The following is a 20,098-nucleotide window of genomic DNA, read 5'->3' on the forward strand; positions in this document are numbered from 1 at the left end:
CGGATGGCTAACAAACACATGAAAAGATGCTCAACATCACTCATTATCAGAGAAATGCAAATCAAAACCACAATGAGGTACCACTTCACACCAGTCAGAATGGCTGCGATCCAAAAATCTGCAAGCAATAAATGCTGGAGAGGGTGTGGAGAAAAGGGAACCCTCCTACACTGTTGGTGGGAATGCAAACTAGTACAGCCACTATGGAGAACAGTGTGGAGATTCCTTAAAAAATTGCAAATAGAACTACCTTATGACCCAGCAATCCCACTGCTGGGTATACACACCGAGGAAACCAGAATTGAAAGAGACACATGTACCCCAATGTTCATCGCAGCACTGTTTATAATAGCCAGGACATGGAAACAACCTAGATGTCCATCAGCAGATGAATGGATAAGAAAGCTTTGGTACATGTACACAATGGAGTATTACTCAGCCGTTAAAAAGAATTCATTTGAATCAGTTCTGATGAGATGGATGAAACTGGAGCCGATTATACAGAGTGAAGTAAGCCAGAAAGAAAAACACCAATACAGTATACTAACACATATATATGGAATTTAGAAAGATGGCAAAGACGACCCTGTATGCAAGACAGGAAAAAAGACACAGCGGTGTATAACGGACTTTTGGACTCAGAGAGAGAGGGAGAGGGTGGGATGATTTGGGAGAATGGCATTCTATCATGTATACTATCATGTAAGAATTGAATCGCCAGTCTATGTCTGACGCAGGATACAGCATGCTTGGGGCTGGTGCATGGGGATGACCCACAGAGATGTTATGGGGAGGGAGGTGGGAGGGGGTTTCATGTTTGGGAACACATGTAAGAATTAAAGATTTTAAAATTAAAAAAAATAAAAATAAAAAAAAAAATAAAAAAAAAATAATATGCTGTCTAGGTTGGTCATAGCTTTTCTTCCAAGAAGCAAGTGTCTTTTAATTTCATGGCTGCAGTCACCATCTGCAGTGATTTTGAAGCCCAAGGAAATAAAATCTGTCACTGTTTCCATTGTTTCCCCATCTATTTCCCATGAAGTGATGGGTCAGATGCCATGATCTTAGTTTTTTGAATGTTGAGTTTTAAGTCAGCTTTTTCACTCTCCTCTTTCACTTTCATCAAGAGGCTCTTTAGTTCCTCTTCACTTTTGACCATAAGGGTGGTGTCATCTGCATATCTCAGGTTATTGGTACTTCTCCCATATAGGAAGGCATAGGGCAGATTTGTAGCTTTTTGAGAGCTGCATGGCCACTTGATGCAAAGAGCTGACTCACTGGAAAAGACCCTGATGCTGGGAAAGATTGAGGGCAGGAGAAGAAGGGGGTGACAGAGGATGAGATGGTTGGATAGCGTCACCGACTCAATGGACATGAGTTTGTGTCTGCTCCAGGAGATAGTGAAGAGCAGGGAAGCCTGGCATGCTGCAGTTCATGGGGTCACAGAGTCGGACACAGCTGAGCGATTGAACAACACTGTTTGAAAACTTAAAAAAAAATTAAAACAATAGACATAGCAACAAATTTGTAGGGAACAAATTATGATTAAAAGCTGCCCAGGGACTTCCCTGGCGGTCCAGCTGTTGAGATGCCACACTTCCAAGGCAGGTGGCTTTAATTAGTCACTAACAATTCCCTCCTCCTTTCAGCCGCTCAGTCGTGTCTGACTCTTTGCGACCCCATGGACTGCAGCACTCCCGGGCCTCCCTGTCTATCACCAACTCCCGGAGTTTACTCAGACTCATGTCCATTGAGTCGGTGATGCCATCCAACCATCTCATCCTCTGTCACCTCCTTCTCCTCCTGCCCTCAATCTTTCCCAGCATCAGGGTCTTTTCAAATGAGTCAGTTCTTCACAAACCATTCAATATCACGGTAATCTAAGCCTATGCCCCAACCAGTAATGCTGAAAAAGCTGAAGTTGAACAGTTCTATGAAGACCTATAAGACCTTTTAGAACTAACACCCATAAAAGATGTGCTTTTCATTATAGGGGACTAGAATGCAAAAGTAGGAAGTCAAGAAACACCTGGAGTAACAGGCACATTTGGCCTTGGAGTATGGAATGAAGCAGGGCAAAGGCTAATAGAGTTTTGCCAAGAGAACGCACTGGTCATAACAAACACTCCTCCAACAACACAAGAGAAGACTCTACACATGGACATCACCAGACGGTCAACATCGAAATCAGATTAATTATATTCTTTGCAGCCAAAGATGGAGAAACTCTATACAGTCAGCAAAAACAAGACCAGGAGCTGACTGTGGCTCAGATCATGAACTCCTTATTGCCAAATTCAGACTTAAATTGAAGAAAGTAGGGAAAACCACTAGACCATTCAGATATGACCTAAATCAAATCCCTTATGATTATACAGTGGAAGTGAGACATAGATTTAAGGGACTAGATCTGATAGACAGAGTGCCTGATGAACTATGGATGGAGGTTCGTGACATTGTACAGGAGACAGGGATCAAGACCATCCCCATGGAAAAGAAATGCAAAAAAGCAAAATGGCTGTCTGGGGAGGCCTTACAAATAGCTGTGAAAAGAAGAGAAGCAAAAAGCAAAGGAAAAAAGGAAAGATATAAGCACCTGAATGCAGAGTTCCAAAGAATAGCAAGGAGAGATAAGAAAGCCTTCCTCAGTGATCAATGCAAAGAAATAGAGGAAAACAACAGAATGGGAAAGACTAGAGATCTCTTCAAGAAAATTGGAGATACCAAGGGAACATTTCATGCAAAGATGGGCTCGATAAAGGACAGAAATGGCATGGACCTAACAGAAGCAGAAGATATTAAGAAGAGGTGGCAAGAATACACGGAAGAACTGTACAAAAAAAACCTTCATGACCCAGATAATCATGATGGTGTGATCACTCACCTAGAGCCAGACATCCTGGAATGTGAAGTCAAGTGGGGCTTAGAAAGCATCACTACGAACAAAGCTAGTGGAGGTGATGGAATTCCAGTCGAGCTCTTTCAAATCCTGAAAGATGATGCTATGAAAGTGCTGCACTAAATATGCCAGCAAATTTGGAAAACTCAGCAGTGGCCACAGGACTGGAAAAATTAGGTTTTCATTCAAATCCCAAAGAAAGGCAATGCCAAAGAATGCTCAAACAACCGCACAACTGCACTCATCTCACACGCTAGTAAAGTAATGTTCAAAATTCTCCAAGCCAGGCTTCAGCAGTACGTGAACTGTGAACTTGCAGATGTTCAAGCTGGTTTTAGAAAAGGCAGAGGAACCAGAGATCAAATTGCCAACATCTGCTGGATCATCGAAAAAGCAACAGAGTTCCAGAAAAGCATCTACTTCTGCTTTATTGACTATGCCAAAGCCTTTGACTGTGTGGATCACAATAAACTGTGGAAAATTCTGAAAGAGATGGGAATACCAGACCACCTGACCTGCCTCTTGAGAAACCTATATGCAGGTCAGGAAGCAACAGTTAGAACTGGACATGGAACAACAGACTGGTTCCAAATAGGAAAAGGAGTACGTCAAGGCTGTATATTGTCTCCTTGCTTATTTAATTTATATGCAGAGTACATCATGAGAAATGCTGGGCTGGAAGAAGCACAAGCTGGAATCAAGATTGCTGGGAGAAATATCAATAACCTCATATATGCGGATGACACCACCATTATGGCAGAAAGTGAAGAGGAACTAAAAAGCCTCTTGATGAAAGTGAAAGAGGAGAGTGAAAAAGTTGGCTTAAAGCTCAACATTCAGAAAACTAAGATCATGGCATCTAGTCCCATCATTTCATGGGAAATAGATGAGGAAACAGTGGAAACAGTGTCAGACTTCATTTTTTGGGGCTTCCAAATCACTGCAGATGGTGAGTGCAGCCATGAAATTAAAAGACGCTTACTCCTTGGAAGGAAAGTTATGACCAACCTAGATAGCATATTGAAAAGCAGAGATATTACTTTGCCAACAAAGGTCCGTCTAGTTAAGGCTATGGTTTTTCCAGTGGTCATGTATGGATGTGAAAGTTGGACTGTGAAGAAAGCTGAGCACCGAAGAATTGATGTTTTTGAACTGTGGTGTTGGAGAAGACTCTTGAGAGTCCGTTGGACTGCAAGGAGATCCAACTAGTCCATCCTAAAGGAGATCAGTCCTGACTATTCATTGGAAGGACTGATGCGAAAGCTGAAACTCCAATACTTTGGCCAGCTCATGCGAAGAGTTGACTCATTGGAAAAGACGCTGATGCTGAGAGGGATTGGGGGCAGGAGGAGAAGGGGACGACAGAGGATGAGATGGCTGGATGGCATCACCGACTCGATGCACATGAGTTTGAGTGAACTCTGGGAGTTAGTGATGGACAGGGAGGCCTGGCGTGCTGTGATTCATGGGGTCACAAAGAGTCGGACATGACTGAGAGACTGAACTGAACTGAACTTCGCATTAGGTGGCCCAAGTATTGGAGTTTCAGCTTCAGCATCAGTCCTTCCAATGAATAGTCAGGACTGATTTCCTTTAGAATGGACTGGTTGGATCTCCTTGCTGTCCAAGGAACTCTCAAGAGTCTTCCCCAACAGCACAGTTCAAAAGCATCAATTCTTCGGCACTCAGCTTTCTTTATAGTCCAACTCTCACCTCCATACATGACCACTGGAAAAACCATAGGTTTGACTAGATGGACCTTTGTTGACAAAGTAATGTCTCTGCTTTTTAATATGATATTTTGGTTGGTCATAACTTTTCTTCCAAGGAACAAACGTCTTTTAATTTCGTGGCTGCACTCACCATCTGCAGTGATTTGGGAGCCCAAAAAAATAAAGTCTGACACTGTTTCCACTGTTTCCCCATCTATTTCCCATGAAGTGATGGGACCAGATGCCATGATCTTAGTTTTCTGAATGTTGAGCTTTAAGCCAGCTTTTTCACTCTCCTCTTTCACTTTCATCAAGAGGCTCTTTAGTTCTTCTTCACTTTCTGCCATAAGAACGGTGTCATCCACATATCTGAGGTTATTGATATTTCTCCCGGCAATCTTAATTCCAGCTTGTGCTTCTTCCAGCGCAGCGTTTCTCATGATGTTCTTTGCATATAAGTTAAATAAGCAGGGTGACAATATATAAGCTTGACGTACTCCCTTCCCTATTTGGAACTAGTCTGTTGTTCCATGTTCAGTTTTAACTGTTGCTTCCTGACCTGCATACAGATTTCTCAAGAGGCAGGTCAGGTGGTCTGGTATTCCTGTCTCTTTCAGAATTTTCCACAGTTTATTGTGATCCACACAGTCAAAGGTTTTAGCGTATCAATAAAGCAGAAGTAGATGCTTTTCTGGAACTCTCTTGCTTTTTCGATGATCCAGCAGATGTTGGCAATTTGATCTCTGGTTCCTCTGCCTTTTCTAAAACCAGCTTGAACATCTGCAAGTTCACAGTTCACATACTGTTGAAGCCTGGCTTGGAGAATTTTGAACATTACTTTACTAGCGTGAGAGGTGAGTGCAATTGTTTGGTAGTTTGAGCATTCTTTGGCATTGCCTTTCTTTGGGATGGGAATGAAAACTGAATTTTTCCAGTCCTGTGGCCACTGCTGAGTTTTCCAGATTTGCTGGTATATAGAGTGCAGCACTTTCACAGCATCATCTTTTAAGATTTGAAATAGCTCAACTGGAATTCCATCACCTCCACAACTTTGTTCTTAGTGATGCTTCCTAGAGCCCACTTGACTTCACATTCCAGGATGTCTGGCATTAGGTGAGTGACCATACCACCGTGATTATCTGGGTTGTGAAGGTCTTTTTTGTACAGTTCTTCTGTGTAATCTTGCCACCTCTTGTTACTCTCTTCTGCTTCTGTTAGGTCATACTGTTTCTTTCCTTTATTGAGCCCATCTTTGCATGAAATGTTCCCTTGGTATCTCTAATTTTCTTGAAGAGTTCTCTAGTCTTTCCCACTGTATTTTCTTCTATTTTTTTGCATTGATCACTGAGGAAGGCTTTCTTATCTCTCCTTGCTATTCTTTAGAACCCTGCAATCAAATGGGTATATCTTTCATTTTTTTCCTTTGCCTTTCGCTTCTCTTCACAGCTATTTGTAAGGCCTCCTCAGATAACCATTTTGCCTTTTTGCATTTTTTTTCCTTGGGTATGGTCTTGATCCCTGCCTTCTGTACAATGTCACAAACCTCCATCCATAGTTCTTCAGGCACTCTATCAGATCTAATCCCTTGAATCTATTTGTCATTTCCACTGTATAATTGTAAGGGATTTGATTCAGGTCATACCTGAATGGTCCAGTGGTTTTCCCTACTTTCTTCAATTTAAGTCTGAATTTGGCAATAAGGAGTTCATGATCTGAGCCACAGTCAGCTCCTGGTCTTGTTTTTGCTGACTGTATCGAGCTTCTCTATTTTTGGCTGCAAAGAATAGAATCAATCTGATATTGGTATTGACCATCTGGTGATGTCCATGTGTAGAGGGTTCTCTTGTGTTGTTGGAAGAGGGTGTTTGCTGTGACCAGTGCGTTCTCTTGGCAAAACTCTATTAGCCTTTGCCCTGCTTCATTCTGTATTCCAAGGCGAAATTTTCCTGTTTGTCCAGGTATCTCTTGACTTCCTACTTTTGCATTCCAGTTCCCTATAATGTAAAGGGCATCTTCTTTGGGTGTTAGTTTTAGAAAGTCTTGTAGGTCTTCATAGAACCGTTCAACTTCCCTCCTCCCTTCAGCCCCTGGTAACTACTAATTTACTTTCTGTCTCTATGGATTTCCCTATTCTGGACATTTTATGTAACAGAGGTCACACAGTATGTATGACCTTTCGTCTGACTTTTTACTTTGTATAATGCTTTCAAGGCTTATCCACGTTGTAGTATGGATCAGAACCTCATTCCTTATGTCTGAGTAATATTTCATTGCATGGATTCAACCCCTTTTGTTTACCCACTCATCAGCTGATGGACATTCGGGTTGTTTCTACTTTGGGGCTATTAGAGGATTAGTGCTGCTAAAGTCATTCATGTCAAAGTTTCTGCATGAACATTATGTTTTCTATTTTCTTGGGTCTATGTGTAAGACCAGTCCATTCTGAAAGAGATCAGCCCTGGGATTTCTTTGGAAGGAATGATGCTAAAGCTGAAACTCCAGTACTTTGGCCACCTCTTGCGAAGAGTTGACTCACTGGAAAAGACTCTGATGCTGGGAGGGATTGGGGGCAGGAGGAGAAGGGGACGACCGTGGATGAGATGGCTGGATGGCATCACCGACTCGATGGACATGAGTCTGAGTGAACTCTGGGAGTTGGTGATGGACAGGGAGGCCTGGCATGCTGCGATTCATGGGGTTGCAAAGAGTCGGACACGACTGAGCGACTGAACTGAACTGATGTGTAAGACTGGAATTGCTATGCTCATTTTTAAAGGGATATGAAAATCTACTCTTACGATATCCCCTTTTGCATTTTAAAGTTTTGATTCAGATAAAGTCCACTTGTTTTGCTGTATAGGTCTATGAGTTTTGATAAATCAGTCATCCCACCACAATTAAGATACTGAATAGATCCATCATGACGCCTCAAGTTCTCATTAGCCTTTCTTGCAGTCAATCCCTCCAGCTCCCCTAGACACCAACAGTTTGCTCCCTGTCTATATAGTTTTCCCTTTCTAGAAAAGTCTCCCCATTAAAAAATCTCAACCAGTAATTATAATTGTCCTAAAATGCTGTCTGTGGGCTAGCTGATGCTGATGGTCAAGATGAGTGCCACCCCCCCATGCCTATTTCTTGCTCTAAACTGTAGACCAGCATCTAGAGAACCTCTGCTGAGAAAAGACAAAATTTGTCTCCACTTCCCGTTCCTCCCTTCAGCTTCTGCTGTGGTCTGACTCTTGCTTCCTCTCCTTGTTACATTTGAAATGTTAAAGAAAACCTCTTAGAGCCAAGACCTTGACTTGCACCCTACCCCTCCCAGGAAAGGGTATCTCAAAGGGCCTGTGAATTAAGGAGTGAGATTTGAGCTCCTTGTGGAAATCTGGGATTTCCAAGTTGCACCTTTAAGTCTTTATTTGGGGTGGTGAGTGGCCTGTACCACACATAAACGGGATTGGAGTCATTGGGTGGATGTGGTCCCAAGAGAAAAGACTCTGGATGGTTAAAGGCTCTTAGGAAGGACAGGGATTGGGGGTGTTTAGGGAGGGCTGATCTCTTTTCATTCTGGGTATAAAGGGATGGGGTGAGAGCTTGCTACAGTGGAGAGGTGTGTGGGTGGCCATGTGTAAAGTCTGAGGGAGGAGGAAGCGTAAAATGATGGGGGGAAGGGCAGGACTGAACGAGGGGATCCAGAGGTGGCTGATCTCTGGGGGAACCTGGGTTCAACTATCACCTTGAGCAGTGTGACTTTGTGCAAGCTTCCTCAGCCTCAGTGAGCTATTCTGCAAAATGGGTACAAGCATTCTTCCCTCAAGATTGTGGCCAGGACTCACACACACTGTAGACCGACAGGCCCAGAGGGCAAGGCCTCCTTGAGTGTCAGCAGCACCTGAGCTAGTTTCTGGAGACTGGGATCCCAAGGGCAGGGCATGAAGGTTCTAGAAATGTCTGAGGGAGGAAATGCTGGGTTTTGGGGGCTCCCCAGAGTGCAAGCAAGGATGATCCACCCTCCTACTGATAACTTTTCCCTGCAGCACCCCAGATGCACCCACTGGTCCTACACCAGACATGAGCTTGCCCAGCATTCAAGGACACTTATGAATCTCGTCTGGGCTTTAGATGACAAGACCATTTTCCAAAATGAAAGAGCAGTGACTGTTCAATGAACGGAACACTATGTGCATGGAAATCTCTTTGGTGGAAAAAACTCCTGTGAGAAAGACCTGGCAGAGGAAGACCTGGAAGGACAGAACCCGGGGATCGCTCTGAGAGGCAGGACTTCCAGTCTTTATTTTTACACTCTTTGCCATATTTTGCAGCTTTTAGCTCTGGTTCTCCACACTGCACTGGGTCTGTTTCTCTTACTCAACGGTTATTAAAAACATAGCTTGAAAGGGCCCCCCTGCCCTCCCAGCCGAGTCCGAGCTCCAGGCAGGTCCACCATACCCGGTTGCTCTGACCTCCTCCCACTCTTCACACCCACCTGCTGCCTCTGGGCTTTTGCACTTGCGGTTTCCTCTTCCTCTCCACCCTCCAGCCGTCAGGTGGCGGGGGAGGGGGTGTTCCTCACAGCCTTCTCTAGACTGGATGCCTTTCTCACACAGACACGGCACTTCATTACCTTTGGGTGTCTTATTACACTTTGCAATGGGAGACACGTGCCGCTGAAGCTCCCAGGCTTCAAATTTGGTTTAACTCAAAAGGAATGCGCGGGGATTTCCATTTAGCCCGTTAACGTGGCGCCCTCCGGTGGTCGCCGCTCACATTCCGACTTGCGGCCACTCAACCCATTTACATCTGTGCGTTTGCATTCCACTCAGACTTCACTCTTAACGTGAGACCACACCAAACATTCCTAGCCCACGCTTTCAAAGCAGTCATTCCGGAGCGCACGCCATTCCCGGGCTCCTGGGCTCCGGTGCGGTGAATGAAGGCGCCACATGGCCAGTCGCGTCCAAGCCCCTTTTATTTGGTTTCCCACGCTCAGGCCTGCATCACCGGCCGGGACTTCTCCGCCTGCAGCTTCACTCCGGAGCCCGCAAAGCCCGTGCCGCCCTGTAGGAGGAGAGGGTGCCATGAGGGTTCCCTAGCTGCGGAGGTGAGGCTGATCCCTGGCCCCTGGCTTGATGAGGGCGGGGCCTCTGGCAGGAGGGCGGGGTTACCGGAAGGCCAGGGGGCGGGGAGGAGGGGCGCCACTCACCCGCTGCAGCACGATGATGTCGCGGTCCGTGAGCTTCTCCCCAGTCACCGGGTCTACCATGTCCTTGCGAATCAGCTTCTCCACGCACTCCAGGGTGACCACCGCCCCACTGTGGTGAGGGTGAGGGTGAGGGGGTGAGGATCAGGGGCCCCGCCCCAGACAGTGGGCCACACCCACACCCACCGCGTCCAGCATGTCCCTGGGCTGTCCCCTTGACGACTCACGAGGGCCGCAGCACGGCGCACGGCGTGGCGTTGCTCAGGCTGTCGCGGGTCACGGCGCACACGTAGCGCTCGCTGCGCGTGATGAGCCCCACGCGGTCCACGGAGCTGTCCAGCGGCGTGAAGCGCACAGGCGTCAAGTCGGACATGCGCAGTGGCTTCCCGGACATGGGGCAGGTCACGATGCGCGACTGCGGGTGGGGGTGGGAGAGGGAGGCAGGGTCAGCAGGTGGCGCTGGAGCCAGGTGGTGGGAGGATGGGGAGGGGGCCTTCAGGACCCTGGTTTGGGCAGGGGTCAGAGAGGTGAACCTGGCCCTCTCTGGCAAAGAGGACGCACGGGCGCGTGCTGGGGTACGGGTCTCACCGGCTTCTCCAGCTTTGTGGCCTTCGCCTCGGGAGTCAGCGACGGGATCCAGAAGCTGGGCAGCGCTTTGTCCTTGTCCTTGCCTGCGGGGCCCGCACTGGACCCGGGTTGGGCATCGTCTGCAGCGGGGAGGGGCTGGGATGCCGCACCCACAGAGGCACCTGTGGGACCCCCCCGCCCCACCTACCTGCAGACTCATCTCTCTCTCTCACCTGGGCCGTTCCCTGCTGAGGCGGCCTTGGGCGTGAAGGGGTTGAGGGGCCGGCTCACAATGGCCGCCTCCTTTTCCAGAAAGCCCCGCACGTGGTCCTGCGCCGCCGCCCGCTGCAGCTCCTTCTGCTCCTCTCGCCTGGCGCCCCGCTGCTTCTCGTAGGCCTGCAGGTGGCCAGGGAGCAGTGAGCCGGGCACTCTTCTGTGGGTTGTGGGTTTGGGGCACCCTAGGTGGGGGCGGGGTGGCTCTCTGAATTTAAAGGAGGGTAAACCGGGACACACGCAGGGGACACTCCGGGCAGAGGCTGTTTGGTGCAGGCTGGTGGCCGCACAGTCATATGCTGTGTGTCTCTGCTGCCTCGGCTGGTTCCTCCTCCCATCAAGTGTAGGACACCCAAACCATTTCCCATTTAGCTGGTTTGGGACTCGGTGGCTTCTCTGTCCCTTGGCAGCAGTGGTCAACAGCTTGGCTGGAGACAGACCACCAGAGCTCAAACCCTGCCTCTGTCACTGATGAGCTCTGTGGCCTCTAGAAAGTGCTGTGACATCTCCTGGCCTCAGTTTCTTCACCCATAAAACGGGCTCACCTTCATCTGCCGGGCAATTTCCTTCTTCTGGTGCAAAATGTACTCCAGGATTGCTTCCCGCTCATACAGGTAGCCATCTGGGCTGCCAAGAGAAGAGAGGATGAGAAAGCATGGCCAGCAGTTAACAGCCACCCGCCAAACATCAGCTCCCTGTCCTGGAGACCCCCTAAGCATCTTACAGGCAGCAGCTCACTCAGGGATCTGCTTAGCTCTGAGGTGACTGCGCCGTTTGTAATGTGCTCCAAAGGGTAGGGGAAAATCTTGTGCCATAAAGGGTTAGCTCAGGAGGCCAAGGTTGTCCACACCCTGCATATTTCAACCAAAGGACTGGCCTGTGCCTGGCTCCTGGAAGGGTACTCCTAAGTCCTTGGAATGTCCCGCCTGGTAAGGGTTTGCCTGGGGGGTATGGCTAATGTGGCATCAGCTGGATCTCTGCAGTGAAGTGAGGGAAGTGAAGTCGCTCAGTCGTCTCTGACTCTTTTCAACTCCATGGACTGTAGCAGGCTCCTCTGTCCATGGAATTTTCCAGGCAAAGGTACTAGAGTGGGTTGCCATTTCCTTCTCCAGGGGATCTTCCCAACCCAGGGATCAAACCTGGGTATCCCACATTGCAGGTAGACGCTTTACCATGTGAGTCACCAGGGAAGCTTCTGCAATCAAGAGGCAGATTAACAGGAAGCACTCCACGAACAGTTATTACGGGCTGGCAGTGTTCCAGGAGCCCTACCCTCTATTATGAACGTATTCTCTTCCACACCCCACGAAGTACACTAGGATCGTGCCCAGGTTATCAGAGGGGAACACCGAGGCTCCGGGAGGGTAGGTGGCTTACCTAGGGCACCCTGGCTGTACAGCCCCTCCAGCGGTTCCCTTGCCCTTTGCCCCCTGACCAGCCCACTCACGTGCCCAGCTTACGTGACAACAGGGTCGTGGCAGGGCTGCAGCGAGAGGCAGCAGCAGTCAAAGTCCTTGACGGCATCCCGGCTCAGTCGAATGTTCTGGGTGCCATAGCCTGAGGCCGCTGGGGACAGGAACACACAGAGGGATGGACAGGGGATGCGCCCTTGTGCAACCCCGGAGAGAAAGGCACAGCGAGGACACAGCGGAGGTGGGGGGCGCTTGTGCAGTCAGGAGCTTGTGCCGGGGGTCTGTGTGTCAGGGGCGGGGCACACCCACAGCAGGTGTTCATCCCCAGAGGGTGTGACAGACAGACAGGCTCTGAGGCAGCCTGAGAGCCAGCTGGGGGAAGAGGCTCGTGGCTGACTCCCCTCAGGCCTTCTGGCTCTGGGAACAAGCTCAAGTGCCCGCCCCTCTCTGGGCCTCAGTTTCCCTGTCTGGAATATGGGCTGACAGCACTGATTGCTTCCTCTGTGGGTGTTTAGGAGGCTTAGATGAATTCAAGCAGGAAGGCACTTAATGTACAAGGCAGGGAAAAGGTTGTTGGCTTGTGTGGGCTGTTATGTCTCTGGTTATGACCATCAGTCATGTGGGCTGTGTTAACAGGGTCAGGAGAAAGACACGCATACCAAGCTCAACCAGAGGGGCAACGTGAGCGACCTGGGCATTATGGGGTCCATTTGCCCCCCTCGCCAAACCCAGTACCTGTGTCCTTCTTTTTCTCATGGTAGGTGTAGACGGCCCCCGCTGTGCAGTTCTTGCCGTGCCTTGTCATCCCCGGGGGGAGGAAGAGGTAGCTGCAAGGTGGTGGTAACCGGAGGGAGCCCAAGAGAGGACTGGATCTTTATGGTTCCTGATCTGACCTGATGGGGAAGCTGGGAGTGGGGCAGGGGAAGACAGTTTTCCACTCATTAAATGGCTAAGAAAGGCCTCTACCTTTAAAAAAAAAAAAAAAAAGCACTCCATCCTGAGAAAGGCCTGAAGTTTGCTTCTGGAAGTGGTGTTGGAAGGGGCACAAGTTGCGAGTTATCCTGAGGTGGTGGAAGGAGGGTTACGTGCTATCTGACGGAAAGTTCTGGCATCCGAGGCGATGGGTGGGGCAAGAACACGCATGGGAGACCGAAGCGCCGGGCAGATGCTCTGGGTTCTCGAGTGCGTGTGGATGCTACACGCGCATTTCAACTGAGCGCGTCTGGATTCGCTTAGGTGCAGTGTGCCTGTTGCTCAAATTGTTCCCTCACGTATCATTCGTGTTGGAATAAATTCCGAGTTTTCAAAACAAGTGTTAGAGGGAGAACGGACTGGTAAATCAACCAGAAAAACCCAGTTACCTTGATAGGAAAACGCGCCAAGGGTGAGAACAGGCGAGTTACAGGAGCGGCCCAAGACGGACGGGTGGATGCCTCAAGCTCTCCTCACAGGAGAGCCACGATCGGACATCACTATGCTCCTCTCTCCAGGGCGGCGGGCGGCGCTGTGAGCGCGCGCCAAGACCAGGGTGAGGGCTGGCGAGAGGCGCCCCGCAGGGGATGCTGGGGGACTTCCACAAAGCGAGTGGAGGCGATTCTGCAGAGACGACACCCACTAGGGCGCATGTACGAGGATGTTCACAGTGGTGTCGTTTATCCTGGGGGGTAGCTGAAGGCAACTAAATATCCCGCCCTGGTGGAACGGGCAGTGACTGCCCACCAAGGAGACCACCCAGCAGTGAGGTGCAACTGACTGGGTGTGTACAGAGCATCATGGGTGGATCTTAAAACCATGACGCTGGGCAAAAAGGAAGAAAACAATCTACACGTGCCCCAAACAATACATTTTGAACACCTGCAAACAAAAGGGTCATGTATATAACAATGGCTGCCCATGGAAGGGAGGGGATTGACTAGGGGACGGATGCACGCATGCTCGGTCGCTTCAGTCCTGTCCCACTCTGAGACCCCATGGACTGCAGCCCACCAGGCTCCTCTGTCAATGGGATTCTCCAAGCCAGATATAGGAGTGGGCTGCCATGCCTTCCTCCAGGGGATCTTCCCAACCCAGGGACTGAACCCACATCTCCTACGTCTCCCACATTGGTAGGCAGGGTCTTTACCGGCTAGTGGAAGACTAGGGGGATTACAAGAGTAAGCCCCCCCTTTTTTTTTTTTTTTGAGTAAGCCCCTTTTAACAAGAGTAAATCAATCGAACAAGCTGAGGGTTGATGGGATCAACGGAATAAGACCTTCTGCCTGGCCTGGGCCCTCTCCTCGCTGGGACGGGTAATTCCCTTTCAGAGCCCTTTGGTAAGAGGTGCGCAGAACCATGGGCTGTACCTGACGTTAACTGGATGGCTGTGTGGACTAAATGAAGTCATACACAGAGTCTGGCATATGGAATGTTCAGGAAATTATTCTCCCCAGTTCTCCGGCTGCAAGGAGGATCCAGAAGGTAGGGGTGGGGGCACCACCAGGGGCTCCCAAAATATAAAAAAGCAACTACATCTTTATTTCCCTGGTTTGTGATGCTTTCAGAAACTTGCCTTTCTCTTTCAAAACATAAACCTCTTCTGGAACTTATGGGCCTTGCACGCCCCCTACTGGCGTCTCCCTCCCAGTAGGTACATTTACAGGGAATAGACGCACAGACCCGTAAGGACGCAGTTGATGTGTTTTGACAGATGCATACACCCTCCTAACTACACCCCAATTGCGATGTGGAACATTCCTGTCACTCCAGCCACGGCCACTGTGCTGCGTGCAGAGGTTGACCTTGGTGAAACACCCCAACTCGACCCACGGCCCCTCCTCCGGCTTCCCCTCACCCCCCAGCTTTGGAGCAGGTGGCCGGCACCTGGCACCTGCCACCTCCCCGGCTCACCTGCCAGCCCCCTCCTCTGCCCTGGCCCCCTGGCTTCCGCCCCCGTCCCCCCACCCATCACCACTCATGAAGGTCGAGTTCACCTCCGCAGGGACAAATTCCCCACTCTATTCTTAGTTGTCAACTGCCTTGACCCTCCGTGGTATTTGGCACTGGGCTGCTTGTCTTGTGGCCAAGCTCTTTGGCTTTGTAGACTGGGACATTTTCTCTCTGAGAAGAGAGGAACCGCTAGAGAGGGATCATTACTTCTCTGGGCTGTCACGGGAATAAGCACAAGGGACACTGCTTGACCCCTGACCCCCAGGCCAACTCCCCGCGGCCTCATCTCATCAATCGTCTAACTTCAGCCACCCTCTGAGGTCTGTTTCATCGGCATCTCCACTTTGGAGAGAGGCAAACGGAGGGACAGAAGTGAAGCCACTTGCTTAGGCCAGTGGTTCTCAAAGTAAGGTCTGCGAAGACGCCAGGGGTCCCTAAGATACTTTCAGGGGGCCCACAGAACGATTTCCATGACACCAGTATGTGTTTGCCTCTGTTCCTCTCGTTCCCTAATGAGTGTCTGCTGGAGTTTTCCAGAGGCTGGGCAACTTGTGCTTGTACAACCCTGGCTTTAAAAGATGTCTGGTACAGAGTGAAAGAAGCCAGGTACAAAAGGCCCTATTGTTGATTCCGTTTATATGAAAGGTCCAGAATGGGCAGATCCATAGAAACAGAAAGGAGACTGGTGGCTGCCACCCACTGGGAGAAGAGAGGACGGGAGTGGGGAGTGGCTGCTAAGGGGGATGGGGTTTCTTTCTGCAGTGATGAAAATGTCCTGAAATCAGAAAGTGGAGATGGTTACCAAAATAGTGATTATATGAAAAACCAGAGTTGTATACTTTAAATAGATGAATTTTTTGTTATATGAGTATTTCAATAAAGCCCCTTTCATGTCTGTTTTCATCTTATAAGGCAAATCTTTTTTCCTTTGGCTGCACTTGTAGCTTGCAGGATCTTAGTTTCCAGACCAGGGATTGAACCCGGGCCTTCAGCAGTGGAAGTGCGGAATCCTAACCAGTGGACCACCAGGGAACTCCCCTGATGGGGCAAACTGTGATGGATCGAACTTCCACAAACAAAAGCTCTTTGGAGTCCTTGCTGATTTTTAAGATCCTGAGACCAAGAAGTTTGAGAACTGCTGACTGGGGTGGGCAGGTTTATGGTCTCCTCAGTTGAACTACTACCACCTGCTGTCACTAGCACTTCAGAGAGGACACAGCCAAGTAAGAGCAGCTATTACCTATCAACCTTCCCCTCTTATAGAGGAGAAACCAGGCCCATGGAGCCCCCCGGCAACAGAGCTGGACTTGAACCCGGGCACCGGGGCTCCAGAGACGGCCCCCTCAGTCACGTGACAGCTGGCAGTCCTCCCGGGGAGGTCACAATCCAAGAATAAAGGCTAATCCGCTCCCATTCTCCTATGAAATCTTCAAAATCCACAGTCTAGTCCACTCTTTTAGTATGTCTCGACTCAGAGAACAATTTTCACTGGAGGAACTTGTCCTACATTTAGATTTCATAAAATTTACAGGAGCAAATGTACAATCACACGTCCTGGTTGCACCAGACATACTTAAAAGTTTCCCAGGGACTGAATCCAGTATTGGTGCTTGAATGTAAATTAATTAAAATGAAGTGATTAAAAAAAAAAATACAGTCCCTCGGGGCCCTGAGACAAGTATCAAAGCGCGCCACAGCCTCTGGGGACTCGTGGCTACTGTGTTTAAAAAACATGATCACAATACTATGGATGCATTAATAATTCCTTAACATCATCTACTATCCAGCTGGTATTCAAATCTCCCTTATTATCTCCCCAGGTCTTTTTCTGCAGTCGATTTGTTTGAGTCCTCAATCTCCTGAGGTCAGAGATCCCTCTTAGAACTAAAGGATGAGAAAAATAAAGAACTAAAGGACGCTACAAGTCCCCTCCCGAGAAGAGCATGGGGTCACATGGATGCTGCTGGCTGTCCCAGGGGGTGCAGGCCTGTGTTAAGGGAACCCAAAGGGCCAATTACATTCAAGGAACTCACAGACAGATATAGGAAGTATCGGAAGCAGGAAGGAGGGAGGCTCCCTAAAAGCAAAAAGGGAACATCTGAGATTTTTCTATTAATAGTGACTGGTATTCATCTAAGAGGTCTGGTAAACCCAGCCCTGTTATAAGCCTTTTATACATGTTAACTCCACTGAATCCCAGGGCTTCCCTGATAGCTCAGTTGGTTAAGAATCTGCCTGCAATGCAGGAGACACTGGTTCAATTCCTGGGTTGGGAAGATCCCCTGGAGAAGGGATAGGCTACCCACTCCAGTATTCTTGGGCTTCCCTGGTGGCTCAGACATTAAAGAATCCACCTGCAATGTGGGAGACCTGGGTTCGATCCCTGGGTTGGGAGGATCCCTTGGAGAAGGGAACGGCTACCTACTCCAGTATTCTGGCCTAGAGAATACAGTCCATGGGGTTGGAAAGAGTCCACCAAGCGACTTTCACTTTCGCTTAGGGAGAAGGTGCCCAGTGCAGCCGGGGGTTGACCCAGGCATCTGCGTCTGTGGCCACGGCCATCGCTGGTGCCGCCTGGCTGCAGGTGGCCCCAGGCTCTGTGCTGACTCTCAGTGTGGAATGGGGCAGCTCCTACAGGCAGGGCCTGGCTCCACTCCTGGACATCCCTGTGGATGGGCCTGGTCCTCTCCCTACCCGACTCTGGAAATCCCATCCGCTTCCTCCTCCCAGGCCCCATCAGGAAGCCTGAGGTAGGTATTCCTGATGCTCTGACAATGCCCTGATTTACCTCCATTACAGCCATCTCAGAATTTCTCCCTCCAGACTAGGAGTCCTCTAGAGGTGGGGCCCAGGCTGGACTCTAGGCTGGGTCTCAGCACTGCCTGGCACCTGGGGATGGGGGCTGGGCACAGAGATGGCATGATAGTATCAGTTAATGACTTCCAACAATAGGGCCCGGGTAGGTGTGTAATCAATGAAACGAACCACCCATCCAGTCAATACATCACAAAAGCACTATAGTAACAGAAATGACTGGACTTCCCTGGTGGTCCAGTGACAAGAAGACTTTGTGCTCGCAATGCCGAGGACCCGGGTTTGATCCCACATGCCACCACGAAGATCGAAGATCTCATATGCCACAACTAAAACCCACCACAGCCAAATAAACAAACAAATATTAAAAAAAAAAAAACAAAACAGGATGATGTGGAGGGGGAGCCTGTTAGAAATTAAGACGAGTTTAAAAGACAAAACAATTATTTGAATTGATTCTGATTCAAACAACTGACATTTTTATTAGGGTTGCTTTTGTAAGTATTATGATAATAGTATGATAATTATGATATAATATGATAATATGATTATGATAATAGTATTATGGCCAGGGAAGAAAATGTTCCTGCTTTTTTGTGTGCCTGTATGCTTTTTAAAATTAAAAAAAAATTGCTGAAACATTTTTAAAAAGTTGAAGTATAGTTAGTTTAGTGTTGTGAAAATGTCTCTGCTTTTTACACATATATCCTAAAGTATTTAGGGGTGACATGTCACGATAGACAGGCTTTGCCTTATATATTAAAAAAAATACCCAGCCAGTATGGCAAAAGTATTAATAAACAGAAACTCTGGACATAGGAATTTTTATATTATGATCCCACTTTTATGTAAGTTGTGTTAGGTAGGAAGTTAGACATGAGCAACGAGGGGAAGCCTGGCTGAAAGGGATGCAAGCCGTCTCTAAACTCCGAGACACAGCCAGGAGAGCTCACAAATATGCTACAAATATAACCACAGAGACTTTTCAACTCCTGCACATGTATCCTATTCACACAGTGGATATAACATGACCACAGGGGCCTCTCCAAGTAACCTTACCTGGGGTTAGGCAGTTAGGAGCCTATTAAGACATAACCAACACAGCCTGAAGCTATACAACTTATAATTATCATTTGGCCTTGAGCATATGCCCATTTTTATTCCCTTTCATTGACTGATGGTCGGTACAAGCCCTACTTTGAACGGGGCAAAGCCAAAAGGAGGAGACTGAAGTGTAAAAAGGGAAGCCAAGAGGGCTTGACAGGAAGGATGAGGAGGACTCCTACGGAGTGCTGGATTAATAAAAGATTATCTGCTTGAGCTGAATGGAGCTGTAACTTGTCTGTTGTTCTACACCTTTTCGTCCGTTGCTCCAAATTTTTGTTGCCACGCGACAAGAACGGAGGAAGAGAAAGAAACTAACCTGACAGGTGGGACATTTTCATAATAAAATATTAAAGTAAAACTGCTTTAAGGATCCATCAAGGCCTCAGTTCACAACGAATCAGCAGTACCATCAAGGTGAGAACCTATGACTGCCTAACCCCAAAGCTCCACAGAGGAAAACGTTAACCTACAGCAACTCCAAGAGGGAAGGGCCTGTCAAAAAGGTGCAAGGAGGCAGCGGCGGCGACTGCACAACCCTTCCCCGCTCTCCCCATCACGGTCTGAGAAACTGAGGCCACGAAAGTGGTGGTGGTGGGGGGTGGGGGTTGCTTCTCATTCAATATCACTCCTTAGACATCCAGGAGTCCCAGTCTCTTCCGTGCCCTGGGATCCGCAGCCCATTCGTCTGCACTGGAATTAACACCCTCGGGAGAACTGACGAATGAAGGTTTGGCTACCTAAAGGGATTTAAAGAACCTCCAATTCGGCTTCAAACTTGAGGCACCTAGAGTGCTCTATTAATAACTGCCAGGAAGTCAGGATTTCAAAATATTGTCCCAGTCTCCCTCAGGACCACAAGACTCTTGCCCATGGGAAGGCAATCGCACTAACAATATTCTTCTACCGCCTGGAACTCACCTCACAGACGACCCCTCTTTCCTCGGTGGCTACTTCAACAGTACCCCTTCACCGGAAAGGAGCGCTGTTTTCCCTCTCCGCTCCGACGCTTCCGCCCGGCGAAGAAACCGGAAGTAGTTCTGCCCCTAAAGGCGGAGATAGCTCTTCTGGCTTAGTAAATTCTCCCTTCTTTTTTTCCCTCCCTCCGGAAACGTGAGTGGCAACTCGAGGGTTCCGGCCGGTGAAACTGGCGTGAATAGGGGGCGTGCTTAGTAAACACTAGGCGTTTCCCTGG

At 48.8% G+C, this 20,098-nt stretch overlaps 1 protein-coding gene across 2 annotated transcripts; it reads right to left on the minus strand.

Moving 5' to 3' along the window:
• Window positions 1–8,931: 8,931 nt before the first annotated feature.
• Window positions 8,932–19,929, minus strand: NOSIP (nitric oxide synthase interacting protein). Of its 2 annotated transcripts, XM_068992455.1 has the most exons (9): window positions 19,825–19,929; window positions 12,796–12,965; window positions 12,109–12,214; window positions 11,194–11,275; window positions 10,609–10,771; window positions 10,397–10,515; window positions 10,036–10,223; window positions 9,812–9,920; window positions 8,932–9,666 (listed from the first exon to the last, which is right to left on the minus strand). In XM_068992455.1, exons 2-9 carry the CDS (start codon window positions 12,863–12,865, stop codon window positions 9,595–9,597), a joined length of 909 nt encoding a protein of 302 aa, XP_068848556.1. In that variant the 5' UTR covers window positions 12,866–12,965; window positions 19,825–19,929; the 3' UTR covers window positions 8,932–9,594. The 2 variants fall into 2 exon arrangements, with proteins under 2 accessions (XP_068848556.1, XP_068848557.1); XM_068992456.1 differs by lacking the exon at window positions 19,825–19,929 and having other exon boundaries at window positions 11,194–11,270; window positions 12,796–12,927.
• Between the last annotated feature and the right edge of the window lie 169 nt (window positions 19,930–20,098).

This window comes from Capricornis sumatraensis, chromosome 20, assembly GCF_032405125.1.
Source record: "Capricornis sumatraensis isolate serow.1 chromosome 20, serow.2, whole genome shotgun sequence".
Taxonomy (NCBI): Eukaryota; Metazoa; Chordata; class Mammalia; order Artiodactyla; family Bovidae; genus Capricornis; species Capricornis sumatraensis.

Excerpts from the sequence above, each read along its gene's own strand:
- NOSIP (XM_068992455.1), bottom strand. The coding sequence starts at position 12,865 with ATGACAAGGCACGGCAAGAACTGCACAGCGGGGGCCGTCTACACCTAC. Across the intron at positions 10,516-10,608 it reads CTCAGCAGGGAACGGCCCAG|ACGATGCCCAACCCGGGTCC; the intron begins GTGAGAGAGAGA and ends TCCCCGCTGCAG. Across the intron at positions 10,224-10,396 it reads CCACAAAGCTGGAGAAGCCG|TCGCGCATCGTGACCTGCCC; the intron begins GTGAGACCCGTA and ends CCCCACCCGCAG.